The following is a 16,017-nucleotide window of genomic DNA, read 5'->3' as shown; positions in this document are numbered from 1 at the left end:
ACCTGTCTGTCTAGTGTGTATCATTTTGGAAGCTTTCGTATTGGTATAATTTATGTGGAGTTTCATTTTGTTTTGTTTCTATAATTATCGGCATTTTTTATCTTGTTTTAGAGAGTTAAGCAAGTGAATGAATGCAAGCTAGTTTGTTCAGTTGCCACGGAGGACTTGCCAAAGCAAGTTGAAGAACCTAATATGGAGACACCTAGGAAATATTCTTGAAGGATTATAAGATGCCTGATTACTACTTTGACACGGTGAGTCTGGGAGGAGTTTTATAGTCATGTTACATTTGAGGTGCTGCAATTCTTAAACGTTCTAACTTTCCTTGTGTTCATGTGTATGCATGGAATCAATACAGGTGGATCTGAGATTTTCCTTGGGTGAGGAAAGCACAATGGTTAGCTCAAAAATTACTGTGTTTCCTCGCATTGAAGGTAGAGCATAGTGGTTGTTGATCATGTTCCCAGAAGCATATACATTATTATTATCTGAGTAATTTTGGAGTACTTATTTGCAATAATTCCTTTTATATTTTGAATTGATCTATTTTATGGAACAGGTTCTTCTCCCCCACTTGTTTTGGATGGGCAGGACTTAAAATTGATTTCAATTCAGCTGAATGGCAAAGCACTGAAGGTATATATAGAATTCTAGCCGCTTCTTGTGATTGTGAAGATCTTCTGAATGTAATGTCTGTCAATGTCACTGCTTTTCCTCCTGGCCAATTTATTAGGCCAGAAGGTTCAGTTTGCATCATGGAATTCCTATGAGATATTTGCAACATGATATCTGTACTTCTTACTTATAACTCTGGGGGTCTTTGCTTTGGAGAACACTTGTGTCATATGGGTGGCAATGATGGGGGCTCGGAGTATTATTTGGCATCATTTTCAATATTTCTTAGTTTCTTTTCCTGTTCATCTTTTAGGAGGATGATTACCATTTGGGTGCACGGCGTCTAACCATCCATTCACCTCCTAGTGGTAAATTCGTTCTAGAAATCATAAATGAGATCTACCCACAGAAGAACACATCATTAGAGGTATATGGAAATCTCTTTTGCTGCAGAGTTTGTTGCTTCATTTTACTTATCACTTCTTCCTTCACACCCTCCTCCCCTGGACATTAAGTGAGGGGAAGGGACGTGCTTACTGTGAATTTGATTAACTGTAGGGACTCTACAAGTCATCTGGAAATTTCTGCACTCAATGTGAGGCGGAAGGATTTCGTAAAATTACATTTTATCAGGTTGGCGTTTCAGAGTAGTTAATACCTTAATATGCTTGGCTGATCCATATTGTTTCTAACATCACAACATCAGGTTTTCTGATTTCACTTGTGGATTTTCATCTGTTGATAGGATCGACCTGATATAATGGCAAAATATACATGTCACATTGAGGCAGATAAATCATTGTACCCGGTGTTGTTGTCTAATGGAAATCTGATTGAGCAAGGTGACTTGGAGGTAAGCATCTCCAAATATGCTTTGTAATGAGACAAACAAGCTATGAAGTTACTAAAATTCACCTATTTGTGCATTTTGCAGAATGGAAAGCATTATGCTGTTTGGGAGGATCCCTTCAAGAAGCCTTCCTATTTGTTTGCTTTGGTTGCTGGGCAGTTACAGAGCAGAGACGACACATTTATCACACGCTCTGGACGCAAGGTATCTCTCAGGATCTGGACCCCTGCTGAGGATGTACCCAAGACGGCACATGCAATGTATTCTCTAAAGGCTGCTATGAAGTGGGATGAAGATGTCAGTTTCTTTTCTTAATCTGAAATCAATTTGAACATGATTATTCATTTTGATTGCATATTAAATATGGACTCTCAGGATTTTTTTATATGCTTTGGGAATAGGTTTTTGGTCTTGAATATGACCTGGATCTCTTCAATATTGTTGCTGTTCCTGATTTTAACATGTGAGCTTGTCATTTTTTAACACATTATCAGATTATTTGTATATAATGCTTTATGTAATATGAGCTACCATTAAAACATAATCTATTCTTCTTGCTTTTTGATTGGTCAGGGGAGCCATGGAAAACAAAAGTTTGAATGTATGTCTCTATCTTGTCAGCTTGTCTTGGTTATTTTGTTGTCTTACTCTTTGAAGATTGTAATTGCTGATTTATTTGCAGATCTTCAACTCCAAGCTTGTTTTAGCATCTCCAGAAACTGCTACTGATGCAGATTATTCTGCAATATTGGGAGTTATTGGCCATGAGGTTTGTAATTTTTATAGCTTGGGAGCTCTAGAGCATGACTTCCTTGAAGATGTTTTATTCAAAAAAGAAAAGAAATTCATGAAGATGATTTCAACACCGTGACCTGAGTTTTTTCCCCTCTATTATGCAGTATTTCCACAACTGGACTGGCAACAGGTAGTTGGTAGTCTTTCATTCATTACATCAGATCTTTGTTATATTTCCCACGCAAACTTGAACTGAGCATTGAATTTAACAATACCAGAGTGACTTGTCGTGACTGGTTCCAGCTTAGCCTGAAGGAAGGTCTCACTGTTTTTCGTGACCAGGCACTACCTCTGTACTTGCTTGACATGCTTCATTTGAGAAATCAGCAATGTTTTTCTCTTGTGAATTTTTCAAATTCCTTGTAATGAATTGCACTGATTGTCTGTAGGAATTTTCGTCTGACATGGGAAGCCGCACTGTTAAACGGATCGTTGATGTTTCAAGACTTCGAAATTATCAATTTCCACAGGTTACTTTAGTTTTTTTTTTAGGTTACAAATTCTGCAACTTCTGAGGTGATGGCTTCTGCTAACTGCCATCGTAATTGATCATGCCAACATTGTTTCTGTCTTTCTTTGACAATTCTTGTTATGCAGAATTTATGTGATGTCTGGGTAAGCTCTAATGTCTGTATCTGATTTTGCAGGATGCTGGACCCATGGCTCATCCGGTGCGACCACACTCTTACATCAAGGTAAAAACTCTTAAGTCCTTCCCTTACCTTGTTCTCTCTCAAAACTCTTTTTAAGATGTGATTTTCAAATTTGTATTTACGCTTCTCTTTTCATCTTTGACAGATGGACAACTTCTACACAGGCAAGCTTGTGTTTTAATAATTTTGGTTTACAGGTTATAAATTAAACTAGAAGTGTGCCCTGTGCACTGCACGGAGCATAAAGAATGAATTGCACAATCCATGACTTGTGAACAGTGACATGTTAAAGATTTTATATTCTATATGGATGTGGATATATTGATTGATGATTGTTCATGTTAGTTGACTTTTTATTATGATTTCTACCACTAATGTCTGTCTCTTTCGGATATGCTTCTGGATTTAATGCTGATGTGGAGCTATCATGGTGTTGATGCACAGTGACGGTGAGTTCAACATTTCTCTCTTGCTAGTTCTGATCTTCGATTTGACATGAACCTTTTCTTGTGAAGAAATCTAATTGTTTTTGTTATATTTATATTTCTGCAGGTCTATGAGAAGGTTTGACATTCACTACTTCATTTTCTCAATCCTTCTTTGTCTGTGCCTGCTATTTTTTCTGAATATTTCCTGTATCAGGGGGCTGAAGTTGTCAGAATGTACAAAACCTTGTTGGGAAGTCAGGGATTTCGTAAAGTAAGAACGCATTCATCTGATGCCTGAAAATAGGTCTCATATGTTAGGAGTCTGTTGCTTGACATGCAAAACTGTTTTCTTAAGCCACGATTAATGCAAGTCTTCTGGATTTTAGGGCATGGACTTATATTTTAAGAGACATGATGGGCAAGCTGTAACGTGTGAAGATTTTTTTGCTGCAATGCGGGATGCAAATGATGCAGATTTTGCAAACTTCTTACTCTGGTCTGTATCCTAAATTTGAGTCTTGTAGCACTTTTATCTTCATTTCTTGCTAACTCTTAAACAAAACACAGGTACTCACAAGCTGGAACCCCTATTATCAAAGTGAATTCCTCTTATAATCCTGAAGCGCATACTTTCTCTTTGAAAATTAGGTAAATTAGTTGAATGTTTACATTTCTACTTACTGATTGGGTGGTTTAGGCAACTGTGCGGAATTGACTTTTTATTTTAGTTTTTGGCTGTTGGTCTCTAATAATTTGATTGGTTGGGGCCTTTTTGCAGTCAAGAGATTCCACCAACTCCTGGGCAACCAGTTAAGGAACCCATGTTCATTCCTTTGGCAGTAGGTTTGCTTGATTCAACGGGAAAGGACATTTCTCTTTCAACTATATATCACGATGGAACTTTGCAGTCTGTTTCAAGAGATGGTCAACCTGTCTACACCACAGTTCTTCGGCTCACCAAGGTTGTTTAGAAGTTTTAACTGATATTTTATGGCTTGCAATGATGTTTTTAGCTGATATCTTCTAGTAAGATTTACTTCATTACACATGCAAGCTAAATTGCTCGGATGCCAATACGTGAAGGGAGGAAAGAAAGTTATAGTTTTTGAAACCATGTTGTCATGTTTCCTTCTCCAATCTTACTTAAAAAGCATGATGTGATTTGAATGAAAACCCAATCAACTATATTTCTGAGTATTCTGAATAATGAGTTATTTTGGTTTATAATATGGTGGTGCTTTTCCTCTTCATACCTAACTCATAATGTAATTCTCATACTACACAGAAAGAAGATGAATTTGTGTTCTCAGATGTATTTGAGAGGCCTGTCCCATCTCTACTACGGGGATATAGTGCTCCAGTCCGTCTTGAATCAGATCTCACTGACATTGACCTGTTTTTCCTACTGGCTAATGATTCAGATGAATTTAACCGGTTTGTCTTCTTCGCAGTTGCATTTTTCTTTTGGCCTGAGACTTAATGTAAAGTATTTACTGGCTTTTTCTTTAATGACCTAGTTGGGAGGCTGGGCAAATTCTGGCTCGTAAGCTGATGCTCAGTTTGGTGGATGATTTCCAACATAACAAACCATTAGCTTTGAATCAAAAATTTGTGGACGGTTTCAAGAGCATTTTATCTGACTCGAGCCTGGAAAAAGTATGTTTCAAATAAGTTGACCTTGAGATTGTTGATTTTCTTTGATGTCATTGTTCATAGCAAATGATATAAATGCTGATAACATTATAATATTAATCTTTTGTTTATATAGGAATTTGTTGCAAAGGCATTAACTTTGCCTGGTGAGGGAGAAGTAATGGACATGATGGAAATTGCAGATCCTGATGCTGTTCATGCTGTTCGAACTTTTATCAGGAAACAGCTTGCAAGTGAATTGAGGGAAGAGTTCCTCAGCACAGTATGCCCTCTTCTGTGAAGTCGCCTACTAATAGTAAATGAAATATCTTTTATTCTTCGTCAATTGTCTTCTCATGTACACCCTTTTTGCAGCTAAAAGATAACAGGAGCTCCGAAGAGTATGTTTTCAATCATCCTAACATGGCCAGACGTGCTTTGAAGAATATTGCTCTTGGTATAAAGTTGTTTTTACATTAGCATACATTCATATGCTTGGTGGGTGGCAGTTCGCTAATTTTTTAATGTTTCCTATAGCATATCTTGCCTGCCTGGAGGATCCTGAGATCACCAACATGGTGCTGCATGAGTACAATACTGCCACAAATATGACTGAGCAATTTGCAGCTTTGGCAGCTATAGCCCAGAACCCTGGTAAAACTCGGGATGATGTTCTTGCTGACTTCTATGGCAAGTGGCAGCATGACTTCTTGGTAAGTCTTCACTTCTGCAGTTTGTTTTTTCTGGGAATGAGATCTTATCTTTCCGCTTTTGTATGTTCGATACCATTTCTATAAATTATAATTTCTACGTTTATGATGAAAATCAAACTTAAAGAACTGCTAACATAATCTAGTAGAACCCTGCTTCTTCTTTCCTCCTACTTTCTACAAGGCGAAAGTTTCTAATGATAGTAATGAATCATTTTTCCGTTTTTTCCATCCAGGTGGTGAATAAATGGTTTGCGCTTCAAGCAATGTCTGACATTCCTGGAAATGTTGAGAATGTGAAGCAACTGTTAAACCACCCAGCATTTGACCTGCGCAATCCAAACAAAGTGTACTCACTTATTGGAGGTTTCTGCGGATCTCCTGTGAACTTCCATGCAAAGGATGGATCAGGCTACAAGTTTTTGGGAGAAATTGTGCTGCAACTTGACAAGATCAATCCTCAAGTCCGTATTCAAAAGCCATCTGTGAATTATGGATTCTCATCTCTTTGAATTTTCAGCTCACCGGTTTTATTTAATCTGTTTATTTCTTTTGTTTTTGTCTTTGAATGTAGGTTGCCTCACGAATGGTGTCGGCCTTCTCTAGATGGAAGCGTTATGATGAAAACAGACAAAAACTTGCCAAGGTATGCTATTGGTGCAACTTTTGGCAGATTGCCATGCTTTACCTTTTCTTAAAAATTGAGAATGAGCCAACCTCCCCTTCCTACGCAGAAGCGAGGGGATTTAATTATGGAATTTCTACTGTCTAGTTATCATCTCTGTTACAAGTTGGGGGTGGTGTTTTATGTTGCAGGCCCAGCTGGAGCTAATTATGTCAGCCAATGGACTGTCAGAGAATGTGTATGAGATTGCGTCCAAAAGCTTAGCTGTTTAAAAATATTCATAAAATGGGAAATACCGAAGTTGTCTTCGTTTTAGTTTTTAACGCATTGTGGGCGCACACCTGACACCACCACCTTACCTGCGCTCCCTTCTGTGTAGCTATCTTCATGTTGATTATTGTACCTGATCTCAATTTCTGGGGATGCTTTGCTTTTTGTCTTTGATATAAAGTGGTGTCTGATATGATATAAACCCTTTATTTATGTTTGGTATCTTTTAACTCTTCTCATGCCTCCTCGTCCACTCTTTTTGTTCCTCATGAATATTCCTTTGTTCTATTTGTAAGTTGATTTAAACATATTTTACATAAACTGAAAATTTTTGAACCTCATTAACCCTCTTTTAAAATTCAGCAACTTTTTAATTTTACCCTAATTTAATGTGTATTATACTGTTGGAGAACAAAATCAATACGGTAAACACAATAATAAATGAAGGGTAAAATTGTATATTTATATAAAAAAAATTTTTCTCTGTCTTACAAATAAAACCAAAAATTTATTCTCTTTATGCCTTGTAAATAGGATTAGAAAAGTATCTATTGGCTACAACCCCTCCCCCCTTTCTTTTCCCAGTCCACTTTGATGTTGGCACAGGAAAATTTATATTTCCATGTTTGTTATAATTCATATGGTACCAAATGCTCTGAAAAAGTAAAACTATATGTATAAAATATGTATATATACTTCAAATAAGGTACAAGTAATAAATTTTGATGGTATAAAATAACTCAAGATCATAAAGAAAATCTAATATTTTTACTACTCTCGTTAATGTCTTTACGTTGTCATTAGAATAATTTGTATAATTCATTATTTATTTCTCATTTATTAATTTCTTGAATATGCGTGCGCATTTACGCATTTGGACTAAAAAAATTTTAAAATGTCATACTGAACATATTGTATAATGCCATTCATGTATTCAAATTTGTAAATCATAGATCATAATTAGACACTTGATCATATTATTATATGTTGGCATAAAACCCTGTGCCCAATTTGAAATGGTAATGCCGCAATGGAGAGAACTGTGATAGCCAATAATCTTGTAATCTAAAGATATGAAAGCTTTCTTATAAGTAAAAGGTCGTAGTATTGATCTTGCTCATAATCTCATGCAGTTAATATTTATCGCTATAATTTTGAAAAAAAGGTGAAAAACCATAATCGTGAATATAATGGGCCTTGTTCAAAGTCAGCATTTAAAAGTGGAAAGAGGTAAAGCATCAGTTTGCGTAAAACTTTCAAAGACGCTATTGCATAACGCTGAGTTGTGCGTGTACCTTTGCTTTGAGTGGGAAAACTGCATATCGTTGATATGAAAACTGGATATGATTCACTAGGCAAAAAGGTGATTCTCATGAAGCAGAAAGGATGGTTGTTTGGTTCCAGCTCAGGTTTAACAGTTAGGCAGCCAGACTAGAAGCAGAACACGTATCGCTGTGGCCAACCAAATTGGACTCCCCAACTTGTCCAAGTTCTCTCGTGAAGACACTTTTAATTTAATCATGAAAATTCCAACGAGGTTCTTAACCTTGAAATCTAGATTCCCTGTTGTAGAAGGAAAGTCAAATGGAGAATCCACAATCAGGGCAAGAAATTCCAATATCCACGTACGGTCCAGTTCAAGTTATGAGAAGAACATGCCTGGCAAAAATAAGTCAAGCTGAGAGAAATATCTAGCAAAGTCGTCTCACTTGATTTCATGGCGAGCATGTGGATAGGTTCATATGATGTATTGACAAATTCTAGATTTCTTGTGTCGTTATTTGATTGTTTTCAAAACACTAAAATAATTTGCCGTTTGAGGCTAACAGGGCTAAGGTTGTCTGCGAAGTGTCAAGGTCAGTCACATGGAGCAACCGATGATCACTGTTAAATCAGGGGTCGCTACTGCTGCTCACACCCAGACCTATAAGATTTCAGGTCAAAAAACCTAATATTATAATGGAAAAATTTCACTGTAGGACCACAGAAGACAATTAATATCAAAAAGCCCCCAAAACTTTCTGAAACCTCACTGCAGGATCAAGGGACCAATCTGATATTAATTTTTAGAGTGAGATTACAATAATACCCCTCCCTTTTTATTTTATTAAAAAATAAATATTTACCGGAGTTACTGTTCCGGCCACCGGAGGTCGGAGGTCCGGCTATCAGTGCTCAGGTGGCCGCCGTCGGGGTCTGGTCACCAGTGGCCAGAACAGTAACTCCGGTGGGACCTCCGGTGGCCGGAGTTTTTTTGTTTAAAACAAAGTGGCCAATGGAGGGTTTGAACCCAGGACCCCTTGACACACCAAAAGACTTATAACCACCAAGCCAAGCAACCCATTCAATCATAAAATGCAAATAAAACTATATATAACAAAATAAACGCAACAGTCCAAATGTAAGTGAACAAGTGAAATTAGACGATTTACAAGTGGAATTCAGAAATTTGCAACAAAAATTAGGCAATTTACAAATAACATAATAGAAGTCATAACCCAAAATGCAAGTATTTAAGTGCAAATGAGCAAGTAAAATTTGAAGATTTACAATAAAAGTTTATGGATTTACAACCCAAATTTGGTAAACACAAGAGAATTCACAACCCAAAATGTAAGTGTTTGAGTGTAAGTGAACAAGTGAAATTAGACGATTTACAAGTGGAATTCAGCAATTTACAACAAAAATTAGGCAAATTACAAATAACATAATGGAACTCACGATCCCAAATACAAGTGTTTAAGTGTAAATGAGCAAATAAAATTTGAAGATTTACAACAAAAGTTTATAGATTTGCAAGTGAAATTCGACAATTTCACTTGCTCATTTGCACTTAAACACTTGCATTTGGGGTTATGACTTCTATTATGTTATTTGTAAATTGCCTAATTTTTGTTGTAAATTGCTGAATTCTACTCATAAATCGTCTAATTTCACTTCTTCACTTACACTCAAACACTTACATTTTGGGTTGTGAATTCTCTTGTGTTTACCAAATTTGGGTTGTAAATCCATAAAATTTTATTGTAAATCTTCAAATTTCACTTGCTTATTTGCACTTAAACACTTGCATTTGGGGTTATGACTTCTATTATGTTATTTGTAAATTGTCTAATTTTTGTTGTAAATTGCTGAATTACACTTGTAAATCGTCTAATTTCACTTGTTCACTTACACTCAAACACTTACATTTTGGGTTGTGAATTCTCTTGTGTTTGCCAAATTTGGATTGTAAATCCATAAAATTTTATTGTAAATCTTTAAATTTCACTTGCTCATTTGCACTTAAACACTTGCATTTGGGGTTATGACTTCTATTATGTTATTTGTAAATTGTATGATTTTTGTTGTAAATTGCTGAATTACACTTGTAAATTGTCTAATTTCACTTGTTCACTTACACTCAAACACTTACATTTTGGGTTGTGAATTCTCTTGTGTTTGCCAAATTTGGGTTGTAAATCCATAAAATTTTATTGTAAATCTTTAAATTTCACTTGCTCATTTGCACTTAAACACTTGCATTTGGGGTTATAACTTCTATTATGTTATTTGTAAATTGCCTAATTTTTGTTGCAAATTTCTGAATTCCACTTGTAAATCGTCTAATTTCACTTGTTCACTTACATTTGGACTGTTGCGTTTATTTTGTTATATATAGTTTTATTTGCATTTTATGATTGAATGGGTTGCTTGGCTTGGTAGTTACAAATCTTTTGGTGTGCCAAGGGGTCCTGGGTTCAAACCCTCCCTTGGCCACTTTGTTTTAAACAAAAAAACTCCAGCCACCGGAGGTCCCGCCGGGGTTACTGTTCCGGCCACCGGTGACCGGACCCCGATAGCGGCCACCTGAGCGCCGATGGCCGGACCTCCGAACTCCGGTGGCCGGAACAGTAACTCCGGTAAATATTTATTTTTTAATAAAATAAAAAGGGAGGGGTATTATTGTAATCTCACTCTAAAAATTAATATCAGATTGGTCCCTTAGTCCTGCAGTGAGGTTTCAGAAAGTTTTGGGGGCTCTTTGAGATTATTTGTCTTCTGCGGTCCTACAGTGAAATTCCCCCTATTATAATTCCCACAATTCAGTTCCTCCATGGTCCAAAAAAACAAAAAAAACAATTCAGTTCCGCTGTGTCTCCTCTCCTCCTTTACCGGTTAATATTATCCATTGCTTAAAATAAGAGTTAATTAACTCATTTAAATAGATTTAAAAAATTAATTAAATTAGTTATTTGTAATAAATAAGTGATCTTTTTTAAAATATTCTTGTTAATCATGTACTCTTCTAATCCTATTTATAAATCACTTCCAACATGTTTTACACATATTAAGGAAAATCTTAAACTTCATTAATTTTCATTTAAAATTCAACTTTCCAATTTTATCTTTGTTTAATATATATTATATCTCATGTTAACAAAGTCAACACAATAATAAATGAAGGGTAAAATTGTATATCTATGTAAAATTTTCTCTCAATGCCTCATACATAAATAGGATCAAAAAATGTCTTCTCTTTCTGCCGTATAAATAGGACCAGAGGAGTATATTAGCTAAAACTACCATTTAATAAAATTATTAACATATGCATTACTACAATGACTATTTTGAAAAAGAATGGATAAATATGAAAGATGAAGTGGAGTGAAGTCTTATATTTAAGACTAAATGAAAAGTTAAACTAACTCTTATATTAAGTATCGGAGGAATATGATAATATCTGGGGAATTCTCAATATAAGAGTTAACTGAGTCATTTATAGAAATAAAAAAATTAATTAAATCAGTTATTTATAATAAATATGTATTGATTTTTTTAAAATACATTCTTGAAATATTATTGGCATTGGAAATTTTTCTTATTGACGAAAACAGCCCCTTCAATTAGGATTGTCTAGGAAAATAATTATAAATTTGCAACAAAAAAAAACAAACTAAGACCTGATATTTAAGATCATAATACATTTTTTAACTAACTCTTATATTTAGAATCAGAATGAGTAGTTTATTTGCATTCTTTTTTAACTTCTCATGTCTTCACTTTAAAAAATAATAATAAAAATAATGGATACGACAAAGTAAACAATTTTTTGAACTTAAGAACTTAAGAAATCAGTAACAATAATATTTTTTGAGTCCGAAAACATGAGAATGAGGATTAACCATGCTGCCATTCCTAAACCCTATTAAAAAGATCCAAACTCGAAAGGGGGCAACACTAGAGAAGAAAAAATAGAAGACAAGAGACAAGCAAGCAATATTGTAAGCCTAACACAATTTTCAAACAGAACACATGATCAATTTCACCATATCTCTCAGATTATTTTATGCGCATATTATTTGACTACTAATTAAGTTGGGTCTCATTTACCTGTAATTAATTTTCTCTTTTCCCTTGCAAACACGTAACTTTCAGCCTCCCTCATAGTTTCCCTCGTTCGTTGACCCCTTATCCTCTCAGAGCAAAACGTCATTGCATCAATGGCTCAATAATGAGGAGTTTGCTTAGCTAACCAGTTTGACATTATCATGCACCTGTCTTGTATATATATACATATGATTCCCAAATTAAAGTAATGTATATTTAAAAGCAGTATTTATGCTGGTGGAGGGGACCCTGAAAGCCATTCTTTTTCTAATCCCCTTGTTTGCATTCTCACAAAAGTCAAACAAAAAGGTAGTGAAGAATCACAAGGCATCCATCCATATGTTTATATTTTACTGTGTGTCCAATCACAAAACAAAGTGTGCCCCCTACATACCCAAATATATATCCGATCAGACCTTAGATTATGTTATCGTTTATCGCCTAAAGTCTTCTAAGCTTCATTGTTATTTCTAGTTGCCCCGAAAATGAAGCAAAAGAGAAGATTTTAAACAGGTTTCAGCGACTTTTAAAAGCTTTTGTTCCTACCCCACTGGATTATATCGGTTTTGTGTATGTAAAACGAATCTCCCGAAAATTCCGAGAGAAATTTAATATGTATGGTAATTATATTCAACAAGTTATGATTTTAATCTCATTGTCGTCGTATTGATCACTTGACTAATTAAACTGGTTTTCCTCATTCCAAGACGAGCTTATTACGATGTTTTGTGTCCAATTATTGAGAGAAAAAAGTTGGGTTCATATATTTATAGTGAGAATTGGGCAATTGAAGGGTTGGAAAAAAAGTCGGGTTTTTTGGTTGTGTTTAGTAGGGTTCTTTAAACATTTAGAGGGTGTTTGGATGAAAACCAAACTATAGTTTCAGAAATAATTTTATGGTCTACGAGGTAAATATGTAAAGGAGTTTATCTCGATTTGCGAAAAAAATGTTTCTGAGAAGTATTTTTCAAAGTATCTAAACACCCCCTTCGTTAGGGATTCGATCCCTAACGATATGTGTCAAAAGAGTCTCGTGGCCAATACTAAAGTTCTTTCAGAAAATCTACAATATGAGAGGATTAATTACTGCTGCTAATACTGGATAGCTAAGTTCAACAAAAAAAAGAAAAGGAAAGTAATAATTGAAAAGGGAGGATTGCCTTTTGGGAAGCCAAAGCCACAATGATGATTATGGAGAGATTACCTGATATTTGCTTTTCCACTGCGTCGATCTCTGAGAGCCCACCGTTTCCTATATACCAATTTTCATATTCCCATCACAAAACTTACTTGAGCGTAAACACAGATTGACTCACATATTCTATGGAGTAGTTTATTACAGTCTCGTTGGTTTTGCCGTACAGACAAAAAAAAAAAAAAAACAACGAAAGAAGCTGTTGTTGGTATGCTTTTAAAACTTTGATCTGATCTTTTAAAGCCACCACTGTCGTCTTTTCCCTCAGTTTAGGTGAACCGTTCTTAAAATAGCTCATCATCATGTTTATTCGTTCTCAAGTTTTTTAATAATAATATTATTATTATATAGTATAATATGATTTGATTTGATTTTTCTTTTTCTGATGCGTGAAAGCGAAGTATAACTGGAAAATATACCAATATAACACAAGGCAGGGCGTGAAACATGACAGGCAGCCATTTATACTGTTTACAGCACGCAAAAATAATAATAAAGAAAGAAGAAGAAAGTCTAAGAAAGCTGCATAATTTGAGTATCTCATTCATTAATTATCTGGGTTCCAGATCATTTAATAATTACTCCTTTCAATTCTCATGCTTGCGTTAGTTTTTTTTTTTTCCTTTCCAATCTTGTGGTTCAGTAACCAGATCCTGAGAATTATCCAAAATAAAAAAAAAAGGAAACAAAAGAGCCAAATCCTGAGAGTAAATCTAAATCTCTAGCTTAATGATGATTGAAATATGATTCCGTGAGTAATGATAATCGCACGTGAATGAGGCTGTAAAAAGTTAAACATAATACAAGCGCATCACATCAATTTTTTTTAAATATTTTCAATGGAATAATAAACGACAGAGAATGTGATCTGCAAATCATTCAAAGCCTTCATTATAGATTTGTGTGGAAAAAGGGTTAAGCTTAATTTACAAATCTAAAGTATTTTTTACATTATTCTAAAATATCATTTAACATTTGAAATGTTTTTTGACTACGTTCAGTACTTTAAATTATTTGACGGTTTAAGTGCACATTGCACTATAAAGTATTCTTTAGTATAATTTTATTTTTAAAATATTAAGATTTTGAATCTACTTGAAAAATATTTTAAAATGTTGAATAAATCATAAAATAGTTTAGAATGCTAAATAGACCTTGACAAAAAAATTATTATAGATCAGATTTATAGTTTATCTCAAGCACTTCTTATTATTGTATGATTTAATATTGTCAAAAGTGTACATCTGGTCTTTTTAATTTTATATAAAATTTTCTATTTTGTAATTTTAAAAAGTATCTTTTCAGTATTCAAATTCGTGCCAACACTATTTAGTTTAAAAATTAAATTTAACATCCTATTATTTAATAATATCTTGTCACTATTTAAAATTTTAATATCATTATTTTTTTAACTAACAGTATTAGAGTTAGAGGATAATTTTGCAATAAATATTTAACTAAAGTTGAGGTATTTCAGCCCAAGAAAAGTTGAGGTATAAAATGTCGGCTACATGGATTAGGGATGATAATATTTTGGGATATGCATTTAGAAGGGAGAGGGAGAGAGAATTATTAACATTATCTCTTAATAATAATAATAATAATAATAATAATAATAATAATAATAATAATAATATGTCAATAAGCGTGCGGGTGAGGGCGAGTTAAAGAAAAGGACCGTTGACTATAACTTTATTTGGTGGGCGTATATTTTCTTCAACAGGGTGTCTTCAATTTGATACATCGGAGATGAATTATTGATCATTTACATTTTTTTTATATAAAATCAGTTAATTAATCATCATAAATCATTAATAAAATATAAAAAATATTTCAAAAATCATAAGAAGCAAGGCTTATTTTAATTTTACAAGGGTCTTGCTCTAATTATTTTTAAATTTGCTTATCTACAAATAGATGTCATCAGTGATGTCTTTGTATTTTAGACTTTTGACAGCGTAATTAACTAATAATAAAAAGGCATGTAATTAATTTTTTTAAAATAATCAGTTGGAATCACAAACTATATAAATTGATTGCTAATTTTATTAACAATGAATTTTTTTAAAAAATTGGTAGTCGAATTTAATGAAAGAGTAAAATAAAATATATATTTTTTAGCTGATGAAAATAGGGCATGTGAGAGGTTTGGTCTTATTTTTAATAATGGAAAGACGGCTAAAATTTTTACACAAAATATTTATAAACATGAGAATGTTTTTAAGCCAAATACTATGAATAGATTAATTTAAATTCTACAATATTACAACAAAAGAATATGTCTTTCAACTTAAATTGGTATGACTATTACCAACAAAAAAAATCAAATAAAAATGGAAAAGAGGGAATAGAAGTAAAATTCTCCTATTGCCTTTCCTTTATTTTTTTTCTCAACTTGGCCCTTCCAAAAACTCCAACCGAATAAAATTTAAGAATTATCATTTAAAACCGACAATATTTATATTTTATAATTTCAAACATGCTTTGTAAAACTAAGATGTTAAACTAAAATATTGCATAAAGTTAAAAAAAATAAAATTATATATATTTTAAAAAATTAACTTAAAAATTGGAAATTTTTTTAAAAAATACTTTTAAAATTTTAAAATCATAAATCAGAAATAACTACAAAAAATGTATTATTGTTTACTTTTCAAATATTATTAATTATTATTAAAATGTAGTAAGTAACACTGATTTAGAATTTTAAAATGTTAAGATATTTTTTTTGAAATTCTTCCTAAAAAATTATTATTTAAAACTAGCAATATTATAATTAAAAGAAGAGTAGTTTATAAAAGTTAAAAAACTAAACTAAATCATTATCTAGAATGATGAATATCTGTCTTGGCTGTTTACTTTTCTAAGAGGAAG

The 16,017-nt window shown here is 33.4% G+C and overlaps 1 protein-coding gene across 1 annotated transcript; it reads left to right on the top strand.

The window, feature by feature from the left end:
* Positions 1–111: 111 nt before the first annotated feature.
* Positions 112–6,817, top strand: LOC114735944 (puromycin-sensitive aminopeptidase-like; the record flags this gene model as incomplete). The annotated part of the gene is given in 30 exon segments (XM_028923731.1): positions 112–202; positions 205–254; positions 359–434; positions 560–636; positions 929–1,042; positions 1,174–1,248; positions 1,361–1,468; positions 1,550–1,762; positions 1,867–1,928; positions 2,039–2,066; positions 2,148–2,234; positions 2,365–2,390; positions 2,479–2,542; positions 2,650–2,730; positions 2,908–2,955; positions 3,059–3,077; positions 3,358–3,362; positions 3,466–3,477; positions 3,556–3,612; positions 3,728–3,837; positions 3,909–3,989; positions 4,120–4,303; positions 4,627–4,775; positions 4,859–4,997; positions 5,110–5,256; positions 5,349–5,430; positions 5,511–5,686; positions 5,920–6,147; positions 6,258–6,329; positions 6,500–6,817. Coding segments are annotated over 30 exon segments (2,742 nt in total), but the record flags the coding sequence as incomplete, so codon positions are not given.
* Between the last annotated feature and the right edge of the window lie 9,200 nt (positions 6,818–16,017).

The sequence above is a fragment of the Neltuma alba genome, unplaced genomic scaffold (assembly GCF_004799145.2).
Source record: "Neltuma alba isolate B1F8T4 unplaced genomic scaffold, ASM479914v2 tig00002719_pilon, whole genome shotgun sequence".
Taxonomy (NCBI): domain Eukaryota; kingdom Viridiplantae; phylum Streptophyta; class Magnoliopsida; order Fabales; family Fabaceae; genus Neltuma; species Neltuma alba.
Note: the sequence above shows the minus strand (reverse complement) of the source record. Positions and strands in the feature narration are given on the sequence as shown.